Source organism: Cucumis sativus, chromosome 6, assembly GCF_000004075.3.
Source record: "Cucumis sativus cultivar 9930 chromosome 6, Cucumber_9930_V3, whole genome shotgun sequence".
In the NCBI taxonomy this organism is placed as follows: domain Eukaryota; kingdom Viridiplantae; phylum Streptophyta; class Magnoliopsida; order Cucurbitales; family Cucurbitaceae; genus Cucumis; species Cucumis sativus.
This window is the reverse complement of record NC_026660.2, coordinates 21,026,126-21,045,281: the sequence shown is the minus strand read 5'-3', so window position 1 is coordinate 21,045,281 and position 19,156 is coordinate 21,026,126. Positions and strand designations below refer to the sequence as shown.

Genomic DNA, 19,156 nt, shown 5'->3' with positions numbered 1-19,156 from the left:
CTGCACAATGTGGTCTCCAAACAAGCTCAATATATACACAATAATTGGCAGAAAGAGAGAGGGAGTCGTTGAACCAAAAAAAAGAAAAAATTTAGATTAATTCGATTTGCAAGGAGAGAAGAGCGTCATTCTCTTGAATTCAAGAGAATTTCAGAAGTCGTCATCACCACGCTCATTGTGTTGATGAGAAAACTGAGAGGGGAGTTGTCACACACCTCTTTGCGGATCATTTTTCTTTCTATCTTTCCACTTTTATTTTCTTAACACCTTGTACTTCACTTTTCATACCTTATAACAAATTTTCATTTGATCAATATATCGTGAGTTTCACTTCTATGATCACTTGTGTCTTTTCATCTATCTTCATCATGCATAACTAACTAAACCCCCATTGGGTGTGGATGAGTTAAAGGGGAAGTGTTTCTGGAGTTTAACATTCGAAACAAGCATAAAAGTTAGAGATAACTCTTATGCTAGTGATCAAAGTAACCTAAGCATGCACCATGAACACAAGGATATGTGGCTGCACACCGAGAGATAGAGACCTAGAGGTTTTGACATGAACATAGAACTTCTTTTCAGGCAGTGGAATGATTGGATGCTTCCTCATTCGTATCTAGTTATTCTTAATTATATATTCTTCAATTTATTGCTCTATGTTCATTCATTATCAGTCATCTCTTCTTTCAACAACTTATAATCATTATTATTATTTTACAATATTTTTCAAAGTTTTATTTTGAAAAACATTTTTTTACTGATTTTTCTTTACAAAACTTGTATTGGAAACTTTTCACTATCACCTCTTTTAAATGAAAATTTTCCCCATATTTGTCATTGGTCCTTGTTGAGACTACTTAAGATTGATTTGCACTTAGATCAGCTTTAAAAAAAACTATGTTGTTTCCAGAATAGGTTTGTGAATATTTGATCCATGAATTAATCCATGATCATATTGTCATTTAAACTTTGCCCATATATACTACTTTAGTATGTATTAAATGGAGTATATGAGCATTTATGTATTAATACCATGCCACACCAACAGTTGTAGAGAAGAATAATATTAGGAACAAAACTAATATCCTATCTTTTTCAAGATTTAACCCTTGTGTTGACCCATCCATAAACACCATTCCTAAGGAGACACACCAAACGCACCTCAAGGATCGTCAAGCATAAATCTCACAATGTCCACTAATTATGATGGCCGAGATACCTTCGGATACGTTTTGTTATACGTCACTCACCTACTTACTATAAATACTTTCTCTAATTCACTTTGATATTAACCTATGCAAACTCCATCAGTAGGGAAATAGTACATCAAGGTGCCTCGAGGCCCAAACACAGGAGAACAAATATATCAATTCCTTCAACCACTAAGTATTGTGGGAACCTAATGTTTAACTTATTAACTTAGAAAAATCAAGCTAACTTGACTTCAATAAGTCATTATTAATTTGCTAAATATAACATTTAATTTATATTGATTGTTTTAACCATGTTTAATTTTATTTATTAAACACTTTAATAAATTTAATCATTTTACCAATTATATAATAAAATGCCACTCTCTATATATCATTTGGGTAACTTAATTTAATTTATTTGTTTAGACTGATGAAAGGGAAACTCCATTTAAAACCCACATGCATACTTGAAAGAAAAAACACAAACACTAACATGTATATATATATATATATAGCTTCATAGTCCCTTAGAGCCAAGCAGCTTTGTAAGGCCAAAAGTAATAGCCATAGCCATCCACCCTCCAACCACCACTCTTGCTGCTGATTTTCCAACCGGAGTTCTCCCCAAGATGGCTCCAACTATCCCAAAAACCAACAGCGTCAAGCTCGCCACTGCTGCCACCACCCCCAGCCTCACCTTATGGTCTCGGATGAACACTGCTGCCACCAAAGGAATGACTGCTCCGACCGAAAACGCTATCGCCGATGCCAGCGCAGCCTGTAGTGGATTTGGCAGCTTCTCTTCCTCCTCACCCGGGTGGTTTGGTTCCATGTTATTCTGTAGATATATGTAGGAAGAATAATATATTAGCTCTCTTGTCTCATATATATTATTGTCTGTGAGTTATTTATTTCTTATTAACAAAAATAGCTTTCACATTACATTCTTTTCCTTCCCATTTCTCTTCAGCTGAGCTTTCTCAATATCATATTGAGTGTAAACAGAAACGAACTCTCCTATCGCCATACTACAAGCTCCAGCAACCAGTCCTGCAAATCCTGCAATAAGCATGGCTTTGGCGTCGGGCTTAACGGCTCCAACGCCCATCATGAGCGACGCAACAGAGACGAGCCCATCGTTGGCCCCTAGGATTGCTGCTCGGAGCCACTGAGCACGTTGAGTATAGTCAACACTGCCAGACTCAGAAGCCATATTAACTGAACTATATGATGATAGAATTTGAATATGTTATAAAGATAATAATAAGAAGAAGAAATGTTAATATTTGCTTGTGGAGGGCACACGCCCAGTAGGGACTTTTATAGAGAGTGAGTATTAGTTTTTTGTTTTGTTTAAGCAAAAGAAAGACAATGAGAATAATAAAATAGAGATAGTGGTAGAAATAGGTAAAGATTAATGGATAGTGTGAAAGTCACTACTGAAAATTAGTGCTCACACTTTCTCTTAGTGGAATTATGGAAAAAGTATGTTAGGGTTTTTCTTCTCTTTAAACAAAAACTGTGTATAGCATAATTATCAAAAAAGAAATCGTGAAGTTCTTTGATGTTCTAATTAATCAACATATCTCCTTAAGATTATCATGTCTCGCTCTTTGGATTCATTATATGCATGAATGATCAAAGTTTAATTCATTTTTGTTGGACTATATTATATGGACTCGAAGGTGGATACTAAGGTAATATACATGGGGTTTTATGATCAATATCTCACAATCAATTGGATCCCACTTTCATCTATAATAATGTATAACTGTATAACACATCTTCCTCTTTATATATTAATTATTGGTGGTAGAATTGCATAAGAGAGAACTCAAATATTATTTGTCTTTACAAAGTGCAAGTGTGACTTTCCTTTCATTTCACATTTAAATAGTTTCTTGATAGATTTATACAGGGAAGGGTTGGACTATATGTTTAATTTATAGTGCTTAATTATATCTTAGCTTCTAAAGAATCAAACCTACAATTTTAGATATATATATTAGAAGATATATATATAATAGATGGTGTACGATATAGTATAGTAGCTGTTGGGATAAAATCATTAAAGCAAAGTACATACCACTTGACGTTTTTAAACATTAAGGAGGCCTTGGCATGAAATTTTTTTCGAAAAGTTTACCCACCGTCGCCTTTTCATAAATCTTCTTGACATTTTCAAAACGTACGTCAAGGAAAAAAGTTTTTAAAAACGTCAAGAAAAAATATATATATCACTTGATGGTTAATTTTGAAACGTCAAGAAAGGCCCCAACGTGAAAAAGTTTTTGAAAAATGTCCCACTTCTACCTTTTTTTCATAAAAACTTTTGACGTTTTATCTTTAAAATTACTCATTTCTTGACATGTTTTTTTCAAAAATTAGACCACAAAGTATTTAAAATGACAAACGTCAAAAGAACGTATTTTTACAGTAGTAAATTTTAGATAAGGATCATATTATATGTAACGATTAATATATGTAAAGATATAACTAATTATAATTATATGCATCATGTGATCGAACCCAAACAAGCTAGCTTTTAACACGATATTGATATTTGTTTCAAGAAGTAACTCTTATGATACCCAACTTGTACTTTATACAAAGCCAAAAAGTTAAACCAGATTACTTACATAAGGTTTAGACCACAATACTACAAACCAACAACTTAGCTTTCTCCCAAACCACTTGACAAAAACTTCACTCAACTTCTGGAAATAACCCAACAACTGCCTTACACAGCTCCTCCAAACCAGCAATGATACACTTCAGTAGCATGTGTATATATAAATTTATAGAATCAGATCATCGCATTTAAACAAATACCATATCTTTAATAAACTTACTATCCAACAACAACTGCACTAAGTAATTTTCATTCATAGAAATCAACTAAAACAATGTTTCTACGAGTGGTTGGTATCTAAGAATTTTATCAAATAACACATAACCTTACCAAAATTGGTGCTGTGGTATAATTATCACCTATTTTGTGAACCTACACATACTAAGTTATTGATCTATAATTCATTCAATTTCAAATTAAGGTGAGCAACTCTCTCAACGCCTTCGAGGCAAATGATCGCCTTTTAAGATACTTAAGATGAAATGAATATATACTCTATATCTAAAGCTTTAAAAGCAATGTTTATGTTTTATTCTTTATTCTTTATTTAAGGCAAGCAACTTCTTGGCGTCTTCATGTCACATACACTCGCATTATTGATATGTATATGACAAGGTGAAAACCATCGAATTGATTTTATTTTTAAAATCACTTCTATACTTGTTTAAGGAGGTCTTAGTTACTTGTCTTCTTGGGTAATTAACTCTCAATATTGAATTGATTCTTTTTAACAGTATTAAGCATTGGTTATAGCTCTAATTAAACATTGCAAATGTCCATAATTTAAATTTAAAGACGCATTCTAACTTTTTATTTCATAGTAAAGAAAAATAACACACGCGATAAGTCAAAAAGTGGAACAAATACATTGAGAATGTGTTGCATTAATAATAAAAGTTTTTGGCGGCCATGATGTTCATAATACAAATACAATATAAATTTAAAAAAATACAAATAACAAGATATGGGGATGCATCGTCAAGCCACAAAATGCAATCTCTTGCATGCATTCCTTGACTTCATTGGTATCTATATCACGAAATGGAATATGGTGATCTTTCTACTCTCACACTCTAAGCTCTCAACAAAAGATACACAGAGAGAAAGGTTAGAGACAAATGGCTCAAATCCTACTTGCTCTGTTCTCTCACACTTGACCGCACGGTATCACACATAAAATGAAGCTTAAGCCATCTATTCATAGGTGTTTGGTTGACGCTTTTGTTGCACATAGCTTTGGTTTTCAATAAATTTCTCTAATCCTCTTAGACACTATAACGATTTGTGTTATTCTAAATGTCATATTTGGTAATTTGCTGACATTCTCACCAACTTGTTTGTCATCTAGCCATTTGTATTGCCTAGTATCTCTTCATCGCTTAATTGGTTGATGCGAATGAGATCCAATCGCCTAAGACAACTTCTTCACTTCTCTTTATCTTCTTTTTGCCGAAATCATGCATTAAGATAAGGAAGACCGTAATAAACAAGCGCTTTGTCTTTTATAGTTCATAAATCACACAGTTCGAATTTTTATAGCATTAATTACTATACATTATCCCACTTTTACCGCATTTCTACTTCATTATTGTTATTATAACTTGTATTTCTACAAGTTATCATCCGCATGTGCTTGCACGTTTGAACGCATCACATTTCATCAATATTACTTCTCACAACTCTATCTCCCTTGCTTTCATTTACTTTTCCATACAATTAACACTTTTTTCATTCAAACTAAAAGCCCCCGTTACCTCAAGATTACAAGCAGTCTATTCGAGAAATATATACGAAGGTTCTCTGTTGTCCAACACATACTTTCATGACTACGTAATTAGGAAGGAACAAAACAGTATTTGATTTGATCGAAGGACTCATGATAATCTTTGAGTCATCAGTCTTGACATCTCTCTTGGGGTTGAGACATTGTCTTACCAAGTCAAGTGGCTTGATTACTCAATTTCGACCCAATTAACTCTCCATGTCTTTCGTGTCTTTTGTTAGTAATAGTATGCAGCTCCTCGCCACTTTGTATGTGCAATGGTGACACATCAGTTATTCTAATAGTAACTATAGATGGGTAAAAGACTAGTTATCAATCATCCCCACCTCAATTTGTATGCTAAGTAAGTCAGAGTTGTTTATCTTATATGCTTTCTGGCCTACAAAGAACAAATGTTTTCTCAACCATTTTCTAAAATCTCTATCTCAATGCCAATTTCTAAAATTATTTTCTGAAGAAACGGGGAGTTGAGATTGAGAAATAGTTCAATAAGACCAACAACGTTTTTGCATGTTGCATCTAACAGTTTGTAAGTTTTTTACAACTGTGATCGTGGCATCTAACAATTAATTGTTATTTTGTGAAGCCAACAATTGGTAAGCAATGTGCATGATTACAAAAGAGTAGAGAGTAGAGAGAATTTGGGAGCATTTTTGTGCAGCATTCTCTCCTACCTTAAGTTGTGACATAAAGTCGTCCTTACCTTATTTGTATTTTAGCTATTTGACATATCAAGATTTTGTGTTTAGTAAGACATAAAAGGTCTCTAAAGACAAGCAAGAACATATAGATATCATGTGGAAAGGAGTCAAAAGTCTAACAAGAGAGACTTGTCCATGTCATATCAATATAATCTAGATTCCAATCATATACAAAATTTATTGGAAGGAAAAGTAGAGGTATAAAGTCTAGCCAAATCAATTTCATAGTGAGAGGAGTGATTTTCATAAGAACGACGGACTGGCATTAAGTAGATTATGTCATCCCAAATTACACAAGTGTGACAAACAATCGAGTCTAAATTCACAACACTTGAAGAAGAAAAAAAATAAGAACAAATTTACTTTTTCTTCTCTTTTTTTTTTTTTTTTTTTTTTGTTGACATACTTGTTTATTTGGAGCCAATGGCAAATGACAGTTTGGGACGTGATTTGTTTTTACCCAACAGTTTCATCTGATTAACTCGTTGTTCCTCTTCTTCCTGTTTTTTCCTCTTAATAGCTTCTTCTTTTTGCCTTTGAAGCTCTTCCAGTTCTCTATATCTTTCTTCCTCTCTCTTTTGTCTCTCTAAAGCCTCCCTTCTCTGAGCCTCTTCTACTCTCCTCCTGCTCTCCTCAACCATTCTTTCTAATTCTTCTTTCTCTTTTCTAGCTTGTTCCTACACCAAACCAAACCAAACCAACCCCACAAATTCACATTTCTATCCAAACCGAAACAAAACCGCAATACACAAGTTGGATTTTTGCAGAAAGTCAGCAATAGATAGAATATAGTACGTACCTCTCTCCGTCTGGCCTCAACAAGGGCAGCTTCTTTTTCCTTCTCAAGTTGAGCGGTTACTTCTTCGTTAAGTCGTGTCCGTCCCTCCTCCAGCTTCTTGTTTATATCCAGTTTTACATCATCAGAGTTCAGTCTCTCTTCAACTTCCTTGCGAATTGCGTCTTCAACTCTCTTTGTCGTTTCTTCTTTAAGCAATTTGCCCTGTGTCTCCTGTTGTCGCCTGAGAGAAAAATAAAAATTTAAGAAAATGGCTAACCCCGGATATGTAAAATGCACCACCTGAAAGTGTTCTCCAATTCAAACAATGAATTAAATGACAACTGACTTATCGTGCCTCAGAGCGTTGTTTTTTCCTCTTCCGGTTTATATAAGCATATAGTAAATTAACAAACTAACCTCCATGACGAGATAAGAGCACTAAAACATGCTTATCCTTTTAGGGCATACCTCTAACTCAATCCTGATCCATACAAAAGAGTTACAAAACTGGTGAACAGCATATTAACGAAGCATCAAATTGATCATCAAATATAACAAGTCTATAGCAGTATCTTCCTTCAGAAAATCCTGTGGAGAAGAATGTCAAGTAACCTGTCGCAGTTTTAAAACCGAACACTGGAAAAACTCAAATCCTTAAAACTATAACATTCTTTGAATGGGGACTTGGGGAGTATATTACTTCTTTTTCTTATGTAAAAATATATTTTTATCCATGTAGTTAGAGGGGGGGTTAATACGGTAGGCATTTCAAGTAAAATGAGGTTCCTAGAGGCCAAGCTCGAACTAGTCGATAAATACTGTCATATCCTGAAAGTGTAAGTACCTTCAGGATTGTCAAACTGTAAAAATATTTCATATTAGGTGTTCACATAAGCATGCATAATAGCAGCAGCTGTTATTCGGGCTACCAATTGAATAGGCCACATATTACATTCGTTCGTCCCATCTTAAAAGCCCTTGCTCAAATTTAGATCATTTTAGAGATTCGGTAGAACAGCGAGTGCGAGTGTGGAGAATACTATAAGAAAGAACTAGATGGAAGAGCAAAAGCCAGATGTGATAAAAGGTCCACATAGCAGAAATAAACAGAGCAGATTCTGAAGCATTAAACTTTTTACTCTTTAGACTCCAAAAATATAAAAATAAAATAAAATAATTGATTTCCCTTACTGATATACAATTGAAAGAAGAACATAGACTACATCTCACTGTTAGGTTTTACTTTAAACATAATACTCTTGGCTCCATCTAAAAGACTAAAACAAAGATGCCTCCTAAATTAAATTAATAAAGCATCTAGTACCTTCCCCTTATGTTCTAAACTAATCAAACAATAAATCTTTTCAGTCACCATATGAACAACCATGAGAATGCAATGTCCACGATAATAATGACAAGTTTATAGACATCGTTTTTTTATCATCCATAGCACATACATACCCCTCTAGTTAACAATAGAGATAATGATGAAGCTATTTATCAATGAAATGGTTTCTTATCCAACAAAAGAAAAAAGAAATAGTGATAATGCTGCAATGAGAAAACTGAAAGGGAGATTGTCCCACAGCACTGTAACATTATTAAACAATTCTGCAGCCATTTTCAATCAGTTCCAATACTTATAGAAAATTAGTTATAGTCGTCCATTATAATGTGAAATTAAAAAGAATGTGCTCACATAAAATCATAATCTTTAGAGATGCAATTCCAAATGCATTGAATTACAATCCAACTATAGCCTATTGTTCCATTTTCACCTTCAGGAATCTTCACAAGTAAAAGCACATCCACTGCAGGCGCAAGTACAGGTAAACAGAAAATTCTAGCATATGGCATAAGCTGACAAGCACAACTACAAAAATATGCCAGCATTTCTTGATGCTGGAACAGCCATATTAAACTAAAGCTCAATTCATCATTCTTTATCTTTTTACTTTAAAAAAACCATTAAAAAAGAAGCATGAACCCAGGTCCTTTCAATCAAGAAAAGAAATGTTTTAAATTTTAAAAAAAAAGTTTTAAATTTTGATAAAAAATTCTAAGATTCTTCGTGTAGATAACTAGATTACTATCCTGATTCTGCTTTCAAATCCCTCTTATTTTGACTCTTGATCAAAGATAGCACAGACAGTTGGGGCGAGAATTCACTTAGTCATCCTCATGTGGTTTTAGTTATGTCATAATCTTTCATGGTCAAAAGTTAGAGAGCCTGACTGAAATTCTTCTAGTATCACAGTTGAAGGGTTCAAAATGTTAAAGCCCACAAAGTACTTACACGAACTACAAAGGTCAACAAGTGATAACATTTTCCATTGTAGAATATTAAATAATTCTGCAGTGCAGACAAAACCCAATGATAATTGAGAGACAAAAAGAACATAAAATTAGTGAGCCAGTTAATATACCTTTTTCTTTCTTCCTCCTTTTTCAATTTTTCACTGGTACTTTTTTGCTCAATGGATCCGAGGCTAGAACTAGAAGATCTACGATGCAGAGATGATGAGGAACTTCGTCGTCTCTGCTTCTTGTAACTCCTTGAAGTTGGAGAACGACTTCTATGGTGCCTTGGTGTTCGTGAACGACTTCTATTACGTCTTGGGGAAATTGAGCGACTTTTTCTTCTGTATAATGAATAGAAACAATTGAGCAAGAGATAAAGACTTCTAGACATAGCTATGTATCAAGCTAGCCTACCACTTTGCACCGTACAGTTACCTCATACATTGTTAAGAATAAACCTTTGTGAGCTCCATCTTTTATCACATCACATGAAGAAGAAAAGTCACAATCGAGCAATGACGGAACACCCATCAGCACCCATAACCTGGTCGCTTCCCATGTAATAGGAATAACTGACTTATTTCACAATTTTCTTAGCAAGATCATGTCTATTCTGTTTGCTTCTACCACATTTTAGAGTTTTTTCCCTGAAGACTTCTAAAATTTTCTCCCCCACTCACCATTCTCAACAAATGATTAAATACCATTAGGAGGTACTTGACAATTATGCCACAAAAATCAGAAATTTTATGTGAAATTCAAAATAGTAAAGCACATGTACAAAACAAGATAAAAAATCATCAGCACATATACAATAAAAGAGGTCGTGAAGTCTCATCAGCACATAAACAATAAAAGAGGTCAAAAAGATCCGGAAGATATAACTCAATGAAAGAGAAGTACAAGCAACCCTAAGTTATAATGATAAATTTTTTGTAGTTGAACAATAAAACAAACACGAAAACCCAACAAAATTTACTACCGCAGCAACATAGATACCCGATTTGGTTTTTGTCAAAATAATAAGAATAAATTGTAAATGAACATTCCATGAAATGGAAGTCCTCTTAATTCGACAAAGAACACGTCCTTCATATTAGAAGAAAAAAAAAGGGGGAAATTTACAGCAAAAGGGGCAAAATTCATGCAGAAACTCCGATGTCAATGAAGTAGAAACCGCGGGAAAAGATACAGTGTCGTCAATCTTCTCATAATTTCGTTGGAGATTATTCAACAGATTAACTCAAAAGTAAATAAAACTAAAAACATAAACGGGATCACCTGCTGTAGGATGAATACGGTGAACGGCTCCGGTCTCTCCGACTCCTCCTGGTATACCTATGCCCTACGGGAGATGGCGAAAGCCTACGCCTATACAAAGGCGATCGAGATCGTGATAAATCCCGAGGCATCTTGTATCAAAAAGGACAAATCTTCACTCTGTAAGCAAATTACTCCGATTAGCATGAACATAATCCACACAATAAACATCAAGATACAGGATTTGAGTAACCAGCTTCTGAAATAAACATCAAAGAATAAAACCGAAGTATGAACAACTAAAAAAGCCAAGGTCAAACCGGACGGTTGATTCAGGAAGCAGATGGAGAGAAATATCCACAAAGGGGCTGAATGTAAAGCAGCGAAAACCCTAGTATAGAGAGAGTAGTATGATAAAGAGCAAGTGGAACCCTAATTGGAAGCAGAAAAAGGATCGGAGATGAAGACATACATGTATATATTACCCGAAATCGCAGTTGATGAAGGTTGGAATCGAAATTGAGGAGAATCTGGTGGATGGGGGGGATTAAGAAGAAGAGATGATCAGGGTTGAATCGCTCCTCCCTGTCCCAGTTTCCGTTCTTCGTCGACGCTCTGATTGGAATGGGAATAGGGAAAGCTAAGGTGAAGGAACCAAAGTCTTCTTCAAGAATCGAACGCCGTTCTTTCTTTGTTTCTTTCTAAATTCTCTTCGTGCTGTTAAATTCCTGTTCGCCCTAAAATTATTCTTATTCATCCTCATTTTTATCCTTTATACTCTTTTTTTCATTTCCTTCATTAAATACTTCCTCCCCACAACCACCAATATAACACCAATACGAATATACGATACACGTCAATACGTCGATTTCTAAAAACTTAAGATATTGATACGATGATGATAGGTTTTCGTTTTCGAAAAAACATCTATGATGCTGCTAAATTTAGTTATGTTATAATACAAAAGGCAACGATTAAGATGTTGAAGTAAAATGTAGTCAATAAAATTCAATAGATAAGTGACTCGTATTGATTAGATAAAAGGATGAGAGAGAGATAAACCAATAATTTCTTTGTTGAAGATATTCAATTGTGTTATATTTTTGTGCACTTTATAGGATTCAAATGTAAAGATGAAGATTAGATTATTCTAGGGTTTGTGTTTTTTTTTTCTTCCTTTTAGTTTTGGACTCCGGTAGTGAGCTTTTAAAATAGGTTGTCGAGTTTTAGGATGGGAAAGAATAAGACTACATGAGTTACTTATCTTTTTTCAGTAAAAAATCGTCAGGATAAAAATAGATACGTCAAATTACGTGTCACATATGTATTTAGAAAGTACTAGAAAGTATAGGTATGTGATACGAATTTTATGTCGCACATGAACTATATGTATTTCATACGGAGAAATGTCATATCATATCAATTATTTATAAGCTAAATTATATAAAAAGAGATGTTCCTAAACTTTACTCTTTTGGGTAAAGAAATATGTTGATGAAGTTTCAAAAAAGAGCCTTAAATTTCTAAAATGAGTTGAAAAAAATATTCTTACCTTACCATCGGTTTTGAATAGAAACGTTATTATTTCATGTCAAAAATATCTCTAATAATCATTAAAAACGTCTTTTATCTTTTTCTTCCCTCCCCTTCAATTCCTTACTCTCCTTTTCTTTTTTCTTTTAAATATTTTTCGTTTATATAAAATAAATAAATAAAATTGCAAACATAAATAAAGAAAATTTTACAAAAATATAAAAAAATGCAAAAAATATTTGCACCATATAGGAAAAAGTTCACAAAAGAAAATAACAAAAATATCATACAGTTAATCGGTCACACACATACGAAAAATCTTATAATTTGAACGATCATATAATATAGTCTAAAAAATCGTTAGATATTAGTACACAATCGTTTAGATATTGGTTAACGATAGTTTGAATCTATCACTTATCTATGATAGATAGTGGAATAGACGACGGATCATTTAGATATTGATGTACACAAGATTTGAATATTGCAACATCTAAACAATTTAGGTACATGATTTGTACTAAAGCTAAACAATCTTGATGATCTTGTTGTATAGTCTAAACAATCTAGACACACGATCTTGCAGTCTTGATCTAAATAGTGATCTTGATGTTTAGATTTTAATCCCAATTATTTTTTAAATAAACGACTAATCATTTAAATTTTAGTACATAATCGTTATAAAATATTATTTTGAAAAGATTAACTGTAGTTCGCTTCAAATCATAAATCTAAAAGTTTGCTTGGAGAAGACATTAGAATATTCGTTGTTACTGCTTCTAATCATAAATCAAAAAGTAATCATATAAGAGTTTGCTTCGAGAAGACATTAGAATTCTGATGAATATCAATACTAAAACATTTTCCTACTCTTACCAGAAAAAAAAAACGTTTAGAGCGATTGGTTATAGATAACAGCAAAAGAGAATTGTTTTCAACATAAATCAAAGTCATTTTCTATTAGTGAATTATAGATATTAATTTAGTACTCAAGTCTTCCCTTTCAATGGTATTTTCGTTCACAGTTGCAAAATTCTGTGATACTCAAAATTACTTTCAACACCATCATTTCTTCTTCCCTTTCTATGATAAAGCGTTTCTGTAGTAGAACATGTCTATAATTCTAATGCTTATCTATACGCAAAACTCTTCTGCAACGGTCAAACACACCGATTGCTGAACGCTCAAGATGCAGCTAACGGAAAATCGATGATAAAAACAATTCTGTGATAAAGTTTATTCAAAAGGTTCATAAGTCTACAATCTAGTATCATTCCCTTTATACGTCTTGGTGTAAGAAGAGAAAATCAAAAGACTAGAGAAAAAGAATAGTATTTTAGATGAGCTTCTTTTTATGGAAGAATCGCTTCAAGTACCAAAGTTGAAGTGCTGAAGCAAAAATACAAATACCCAAAGACATTATGCTAAACCACGCCACTCTTGCATTTGTTTTTTCACTAACTATCCTCATATCTGCTTCCCTGTGATTGTATAAATTATTAATTCAAAACATTCATTGAGAATTTTTTTTAAATCCAATTTGAATAGTTTTGCAAAGTAGATTACCTGTTCTTTAGATACATAAGATTCTCATGAATCGCCTTTACCGCCCCTTCAAGTTTCATGAGCTCAAGCTGAACACCCTGCAAGTTAACAATTTGAAATTAACTTCAACGTTATTTGAGGGAAAATATGAAGTGCAAAAAATTTTCAGTCGTACATATAAGATCATAAGTTTATCATTCTTTCGGTTACGAGTCGATTGGCCTACAGAGTGATGTTCTTAAGCCCACTCTCCGTTTGGTCCAATGTGTGTTTATCACATTAAAATGGTAATGACTATTCAACCACTAATGTTTCTTTAATCCCCTCTCTCCCTCTTTCCCATATCTCTCTCTTCCTTTCGTGTTCTCTGACCTCCTTCAATCCTCTTTATTTCAGTTAGTCATGGGTGCTGGCTCCATGAATGCCAATTTCATCAAAATTGTACAATATACATAAAACATTATAACTTAACATCTCAAATTAGGAATTCACAAGAACAAATTTTAATATTGTAAAGTACAACAAAAATGAAAAAAAAAAGAAACACAGCAAACTCAAACTTTACAACTCCAGGTTAAACAACCATGCACTTACTTTATAACTTCAAACTAAACAACTCTACACTTCAAATTCAGACTAAATAACTTCTTACACTAATTAACGCCTCAGACTAAGCAAACTCCACTCCTTGCCCCCAACGTTGCCTTGGTGAATTAGAAGTGTGCTTAGGCATGAAGCACATATCAGGTGCGAGGAGAGTCTCTCATGTTGATTCAGGCCAGGTGGCATTACAAAACCACGCACCAAGACACAGGTCTAAATGCTTTTTGGCACCTGCTTAAGCTTTTGTTTTTGTTTTTCTTCCTTCCTTAAAATATTGGTTGAAATTGAAGGACCTGATGTTGGCAAGTTAACAACATACATCTTTCCCTCTAATTCTAGCAAGCCTCTCTCTTTAGTCTTCAGTCTCTACTAGTCATGGTCTTCAACTAGTGGCCTACATCTAATTCTCTTATTCTGATTCAGTCTCTGATTCAGTCTATACCCCTCAAACTAAGTCCCTCCAACCTCTCATTATCACATCTCTCTAGCCCTGAACTCCCTCATTGTTTAATACCAAGCAACAAAAATGGATAAACTAAAATTAGACCAGTCCTAATATGACTTCAGAAAATGAGAAGAGAAGGGAAAAACTAAAAATCAAAGAGGTGCCAATCATTTCATTAATGAATGAAACTATAGATACACATCAAGGTTTAAAATGTTGTTGTCGAAGCAAATGTCTACGTCTCAATTTTACCGGAATATCGATAAAATGTTACTGTCAATAGATATTTCTAGAAATATTAGAAAAATAAATATTTTATGAAAAAAAATATATATTTTATGAAAATATACTTAAATTAATAAATAAAGTTTTTAGACTTAATACTTATTGTTTATTATATTACATTGGTGACATCTTGTGCTTCGTTTTATGAGCCCTTAGCCTATCAATTTCAATAAAATATCATAGCTGTGCTACAGAACAAGCAGGTTGACGGTTCACTATCTTAATCTTGGCATTTTAACCTTTGACTAGCATGATTTTGAAGCGCAAGTATCCTTAGAAAGATAAAGTTTTCCTAGTCTTGGCTTTTAGCAGCCACAATACTGAAGATGAACTTCAAATAAAGTTGAGGAGTTGGGCCCCTTGCCTTCTGGTTGCAGGATGTATCTATAAAATGTGATTGTGCCTCTAGATTGTGGAATTACTTGACTGGAAACTTGGGGACTTCTTTTTGCCTTCCTAAGAAGGTGGAAGATTTTGTTTCTCATAAAAAAAATAATAATAAAAATACCACAAAAAAGGAGACCGAAGGTTGGCTTGTGGAAGGAATTCATGCATGGAACTTGAGAAGGAAAACCGAGATTGTTGAAAGTTGTCACTTAGAACTCTTTTGTGGCACATTCAGAAGGAAAGAAATGCACGCTCCTTCGAGTCATATTTTGACTTCTTTTGTGGTCTTGTACAAACATCTTAGTGGATTTCTTTACGTACAAAAGTCTGCTGTCATTAGATAATTATTAATGATTCGAAGGCTCTGATGATGTAGTTTTTTTTTGGGTTGTGTGCGTGGGTATGTGGGTTGAGAACAGGAGGGTGCCCTCTATTCCCAGCCATTAACAAAAACACCTTTTTTACAAAAATAAAAATAAAATAAAATAAAAGATAATAATTAAATTAAATTTAAAAAATTAACAAAAGCACACCAATTTTTGTTGGAAGATGATTAAGAACAAGACGCAACTCAATGCCATACATATCCTGGAACTGTATGCATCAGCTTAAGAAGAAAACACACCTCAATTTTTTCTTTTTTTGCGACGGACTCCCAGTCCTTAGCTGAAATTCCAGTTCTCCAATCGACATTTAAGCTAACTTCACCACCACCCTGATGATGACCATCAACCCAAAAGCATGCCAGATGGTTTCCAGCCTCCGCTGTGGTGAATGCAAACTGCCCACTCGTTTGATTCTCCTTTTGGTGGAGGTTGTTCCCGTAAGGCGATGTCACCTGAGAGAAAAAATTTACAGATTGAATAATAAGCCGAAGATACAAGGACATAGATCAACAAATCAGCTGACCATTTCCACATAGAAGGGATATTACTTATTATGTATTAGGATATTCTCTTCACATTAGCTCAAGATAAATAGAATTGGCAACCAAACAAAACAAATATGGTGATCCTTCTCATCTGTAGAGAAATTAAAAAAAAAAAAAAAATTGCTATGAATAAGTTTTAAACAAACTCTACAAGAAGCAAAACTAAGTGAAGAGAACCCAACAGGTACTAATGAGCCTCCCACTGTCTCCTTTACCAATTACCAATCTTTATCTACTATTAATTGTAGTGGATGTGAATGTCTTTCATAGCACTCACTGCCCACGAAAATCATTCACTCTCTGCAAAATTCAAGCATAAAGTAACACTAATGCATACATGAAAAAAAAAATCCCGACAGAATATAACTAAAGAGGCAGTGAAAATCTTGTGAAACCTAAACGACCAGCATTCATCAATCCGTTCAAGATAAGCAATCTTAATTTCCGGTAAGAGTATATCTTCAATCTTAATTTCCAGTAAGAGCATATCTCCAATCAGCCAGAAAAAAACCAGGTAGAAAATTGAAAAGGAAAACAAATCATCGAAAAACCCTAGCGTTGACCGATTGAGGGCTCACCTTGACGGAAATGGTGGGCGAGTGGGTGTAATTTTCAGAGATCACGACATAATCAGCCAAAACAACGACGTTGCTTTGGATTTCCTCAGAGATGCACTTGGTTCCGGATGAAGGAAGGTTAAGCCAAATGGCATGGGTAGGGCGCACAAGATCCGTCACCAAGAAGGTCAAAATTAACAGGAAAGACGGCAGAATCATCCTCCAGTATTCCATTGCTGTCTTCTCCAAAGAACGCGCTCTCTCTCACTCCCTCTCTATGTTGAATTGTAGAAAACTGCAGAGAGAGAGAGATAATATATATGAGAAACGTTAAAATGGAAGATGAGAGAAACGGATGCAGTTGGTAGGCTCGAATTTGGAGCTTTAATGGCGTTGGATTTGGTTGGTGATTGGTATTTTGAGAGCTTAAACGTTTTGGAACCCTCTCGTACTCTTTTCAAATTTCACTTTTGACTCTTCCCTTCGTTCCATTTCCTTTTAACACACGATGTCTTCGCCACGGGGTTTGGTAGCGTCGTTGCGCTGCGCTCTCTCGAACCTTTCAGTGCCGATGCAGCCCATAGCAAGCCCGTGTACCCGGTCCAAGGACTTTTTTATCTTCTCGTTTCTTTTCAAAGTCTTTATACCTTCAAATCGTCTCTAAATGACACCAAACTCTTCCGTAATCATACAAAATAGATATTTAAACATATTAAGATAGCAAACAAAGTACATTAAGAAAATAAATATAACACCTTATAAGAGCTATCATCTTGTAAATAGATAGTTCTAACTTAGTCCGGCTAATCAGTACTATACTTATAGCTTCTTCTTTTCTCTTAGAATTCATAATCTTATCAAATTGCATGATATCAATTATGAGTTTTCCAATGAATAAATAATGGAGACTCCCTGATCGTTGAAAAAGAAAACATTCAATCACATCCGTGTGTGATGAAATTTATATTTTTGCAAATTTTGTGTTTCATGTGCTGATTTTTTTTTTCAATTTGTTTTTATTTATTTCTCTTAGACATTTTTCTTTTAGTATTTTTCGATTAAGTAATTGGGGAAAAGTATTCCAACCATTTTTATTTGGGATAATTATAAATATAACGATTAAATTCAAAATAATTAAGTATATATTAATATTTTAAAATTATTTATAAATATAGAAAAATCTTTCCAACTCTATCCCGATTAAAAAATGTTAATATTATAGATTTTGATATATTTGTAATTTTTAAAATGTTGTTATATACTTAATTATTATTTGTACGATTCATACCAATTATAATTTTTTTTTTTTTTGTATTTTAGTCTATGGAGTTGTTAAAATCAAAATGAGAATTTTTAAAATTTTAGTTATGGATTTTATGAAATTAGTTTTATATTAATTATAATAATACCAAAATACGAAGTTATTGTCAAAATCATTAACTGGAAACGAAAAACGGTTACTAACACAAGTTTTGGTTCTTTTGCTTTTAATAAGCAAAATTAAAACAAAAAACTGAAATGATTATCAAACGAAGTTTCAGGAAATAAGAAAATTAATTATTGTGTTGTGTTAGAACTTCCCGAGTAGTTGTTCATTATTATTTTGAAAATGATGAGATTCAATAATTATAAGTTTTATTTTTAAAATATGAGATTGAATAATTAGAAGGCACATTTTCATGTTCCTATTTGTTTTGCTTTAAGAATAATTATAGCAATAATTAAATTGGTGTATATATTAAACAATATTCACATGTCTATCATTTTCTTTATAATATTTATATGTTTCAATATGAAGAAGAATTTCAACACCTCTCATGAGATGTGATGTACTTTCTATATTGTTTCCCTAATTCACCAATTTCTTCCCATTTCTCTATCAACCCTTGTTTGAGTGATGTTTACTAGGAGTGAAGTATCAAAACGATACTCAACTGTTGGTTTAAGCAAGAGATTTTTTAAGAACTGAATCAACTCGACCTAGTTTATATTCTCACCAACCAAAACTTGATAGAAATTTCATAATGTTATATACATATAAATATAAATTATTAAAAAAAGAAACTGAAGTAAACCAAAACCAAATCCATGCAATTATCAAATAATGTAATTTCTCTATTTTCAATCTCGATCGAACTCAGATTAGTCAAAGAACTCAATCTCGACCGAAAAACACCGAGATTAAACCCTGGTATTTCACTTTTTCCTTCATCTCGATCGAA

General features: G+C 33.4%; 3 protein-coding genes across 10 annotated transcripts; all 3 read right to left on the bottom strand.

The window, feature by feature from the left end:
• Positions 1-1,558: 1,558 nt before the first annotated feature.
• Positions 1,559-2,558, bottom strand: LOC101214875 (vacuolar iron transporter homolog 2.1). The gene is made up of 2 exons (XM_004140181.3): positions 2,137-2,558; positions 1,559-2,031 (listed from the first exon to the last, which is right to left on the bottom strand). The coding sequence occupies exons 1-2, from the start codon at positions 2,404-2,406 to the stop codon at positions 1,711-1,713; spliced, it is 591 nt and encodes a 196-aa protein (XP_004140229.1). The 5' UTR covers positions 2,407-2,558; the 3' UTR covers positions 1,559-1,710.
• Positions 2,559-6,463: 3,905 nt separating this feature from the next.
• On the bottom strand, positions 6,464-11,403 carry LOC101205338 (uncharacterized protein At1g10890). 8 transcript variants are annotated; one of them, XM_031886699.1, is made up of 7 exons: positions 11,121-11,403; positions 10,969-11,039; positions 10,670-10,828; positions 9,831-9,932; positions 9,514-9,729; positions 7,109-7,328; positions 6,464-6,986 (listed from the first exon to the last, which is right to left on the bottom strand). In XM_031886699.1, the coding sequence occupies exons 3-7, from the start codon at positions 10,798-10,800 to the stop codon at positions 6,720-6,722; spliced, it is 936 nt and encodes a 311-aa protein (XP_031742559.1). In that variant the 5' UTR covers positions 10,801-10,828; positions 10,969-11,039; positions 11,121-11,403; the 3' UTR covers positions 6,464-6,719. The 8 variants fall into 8 exon arrangements, with proteins under 8 accessions (XP_031742559.1, XP_031742561.1, XP_011657529.1 ...); XM_031886701.1 differs by having other exon boundaries at positions 11,134-11,401; XM_011659227.2 differs by lacking the exon at positions 9,831-9,932 and having other exon boundaries at positions 11,121-11,402.
• Positions 11,404-13,377: 1,974 nt separating this feature from the next.
• LOC101205094 (transmembrane emp24 domain-containing protein p24delta3) lies at positions 13,378-17,486 on the bottom strand. The gene is made up of 4 exons (XM_004140057.3): positions 16,956-17,486; positions 16,072-16,284; positions 13,748-13,824; positions 13,378-13,662 (listed from the first exon to the last, which is right to left on the bottom strand). The coding sequence occupies exons 1-4, from the start codon at positions 17,166-17,168 to the stop codon at positions 13,518-13,520; spliced, it is 648 nt and encodes a 215-aa protein (XP_004140105.1). The 5' UTR covers positions 17,169-17,486; the 3' UTR covers positions 13,378-13,517.
• Between the last annotated feature and the right edge of the window lie 1,670 nt (positions 17,487-19,156).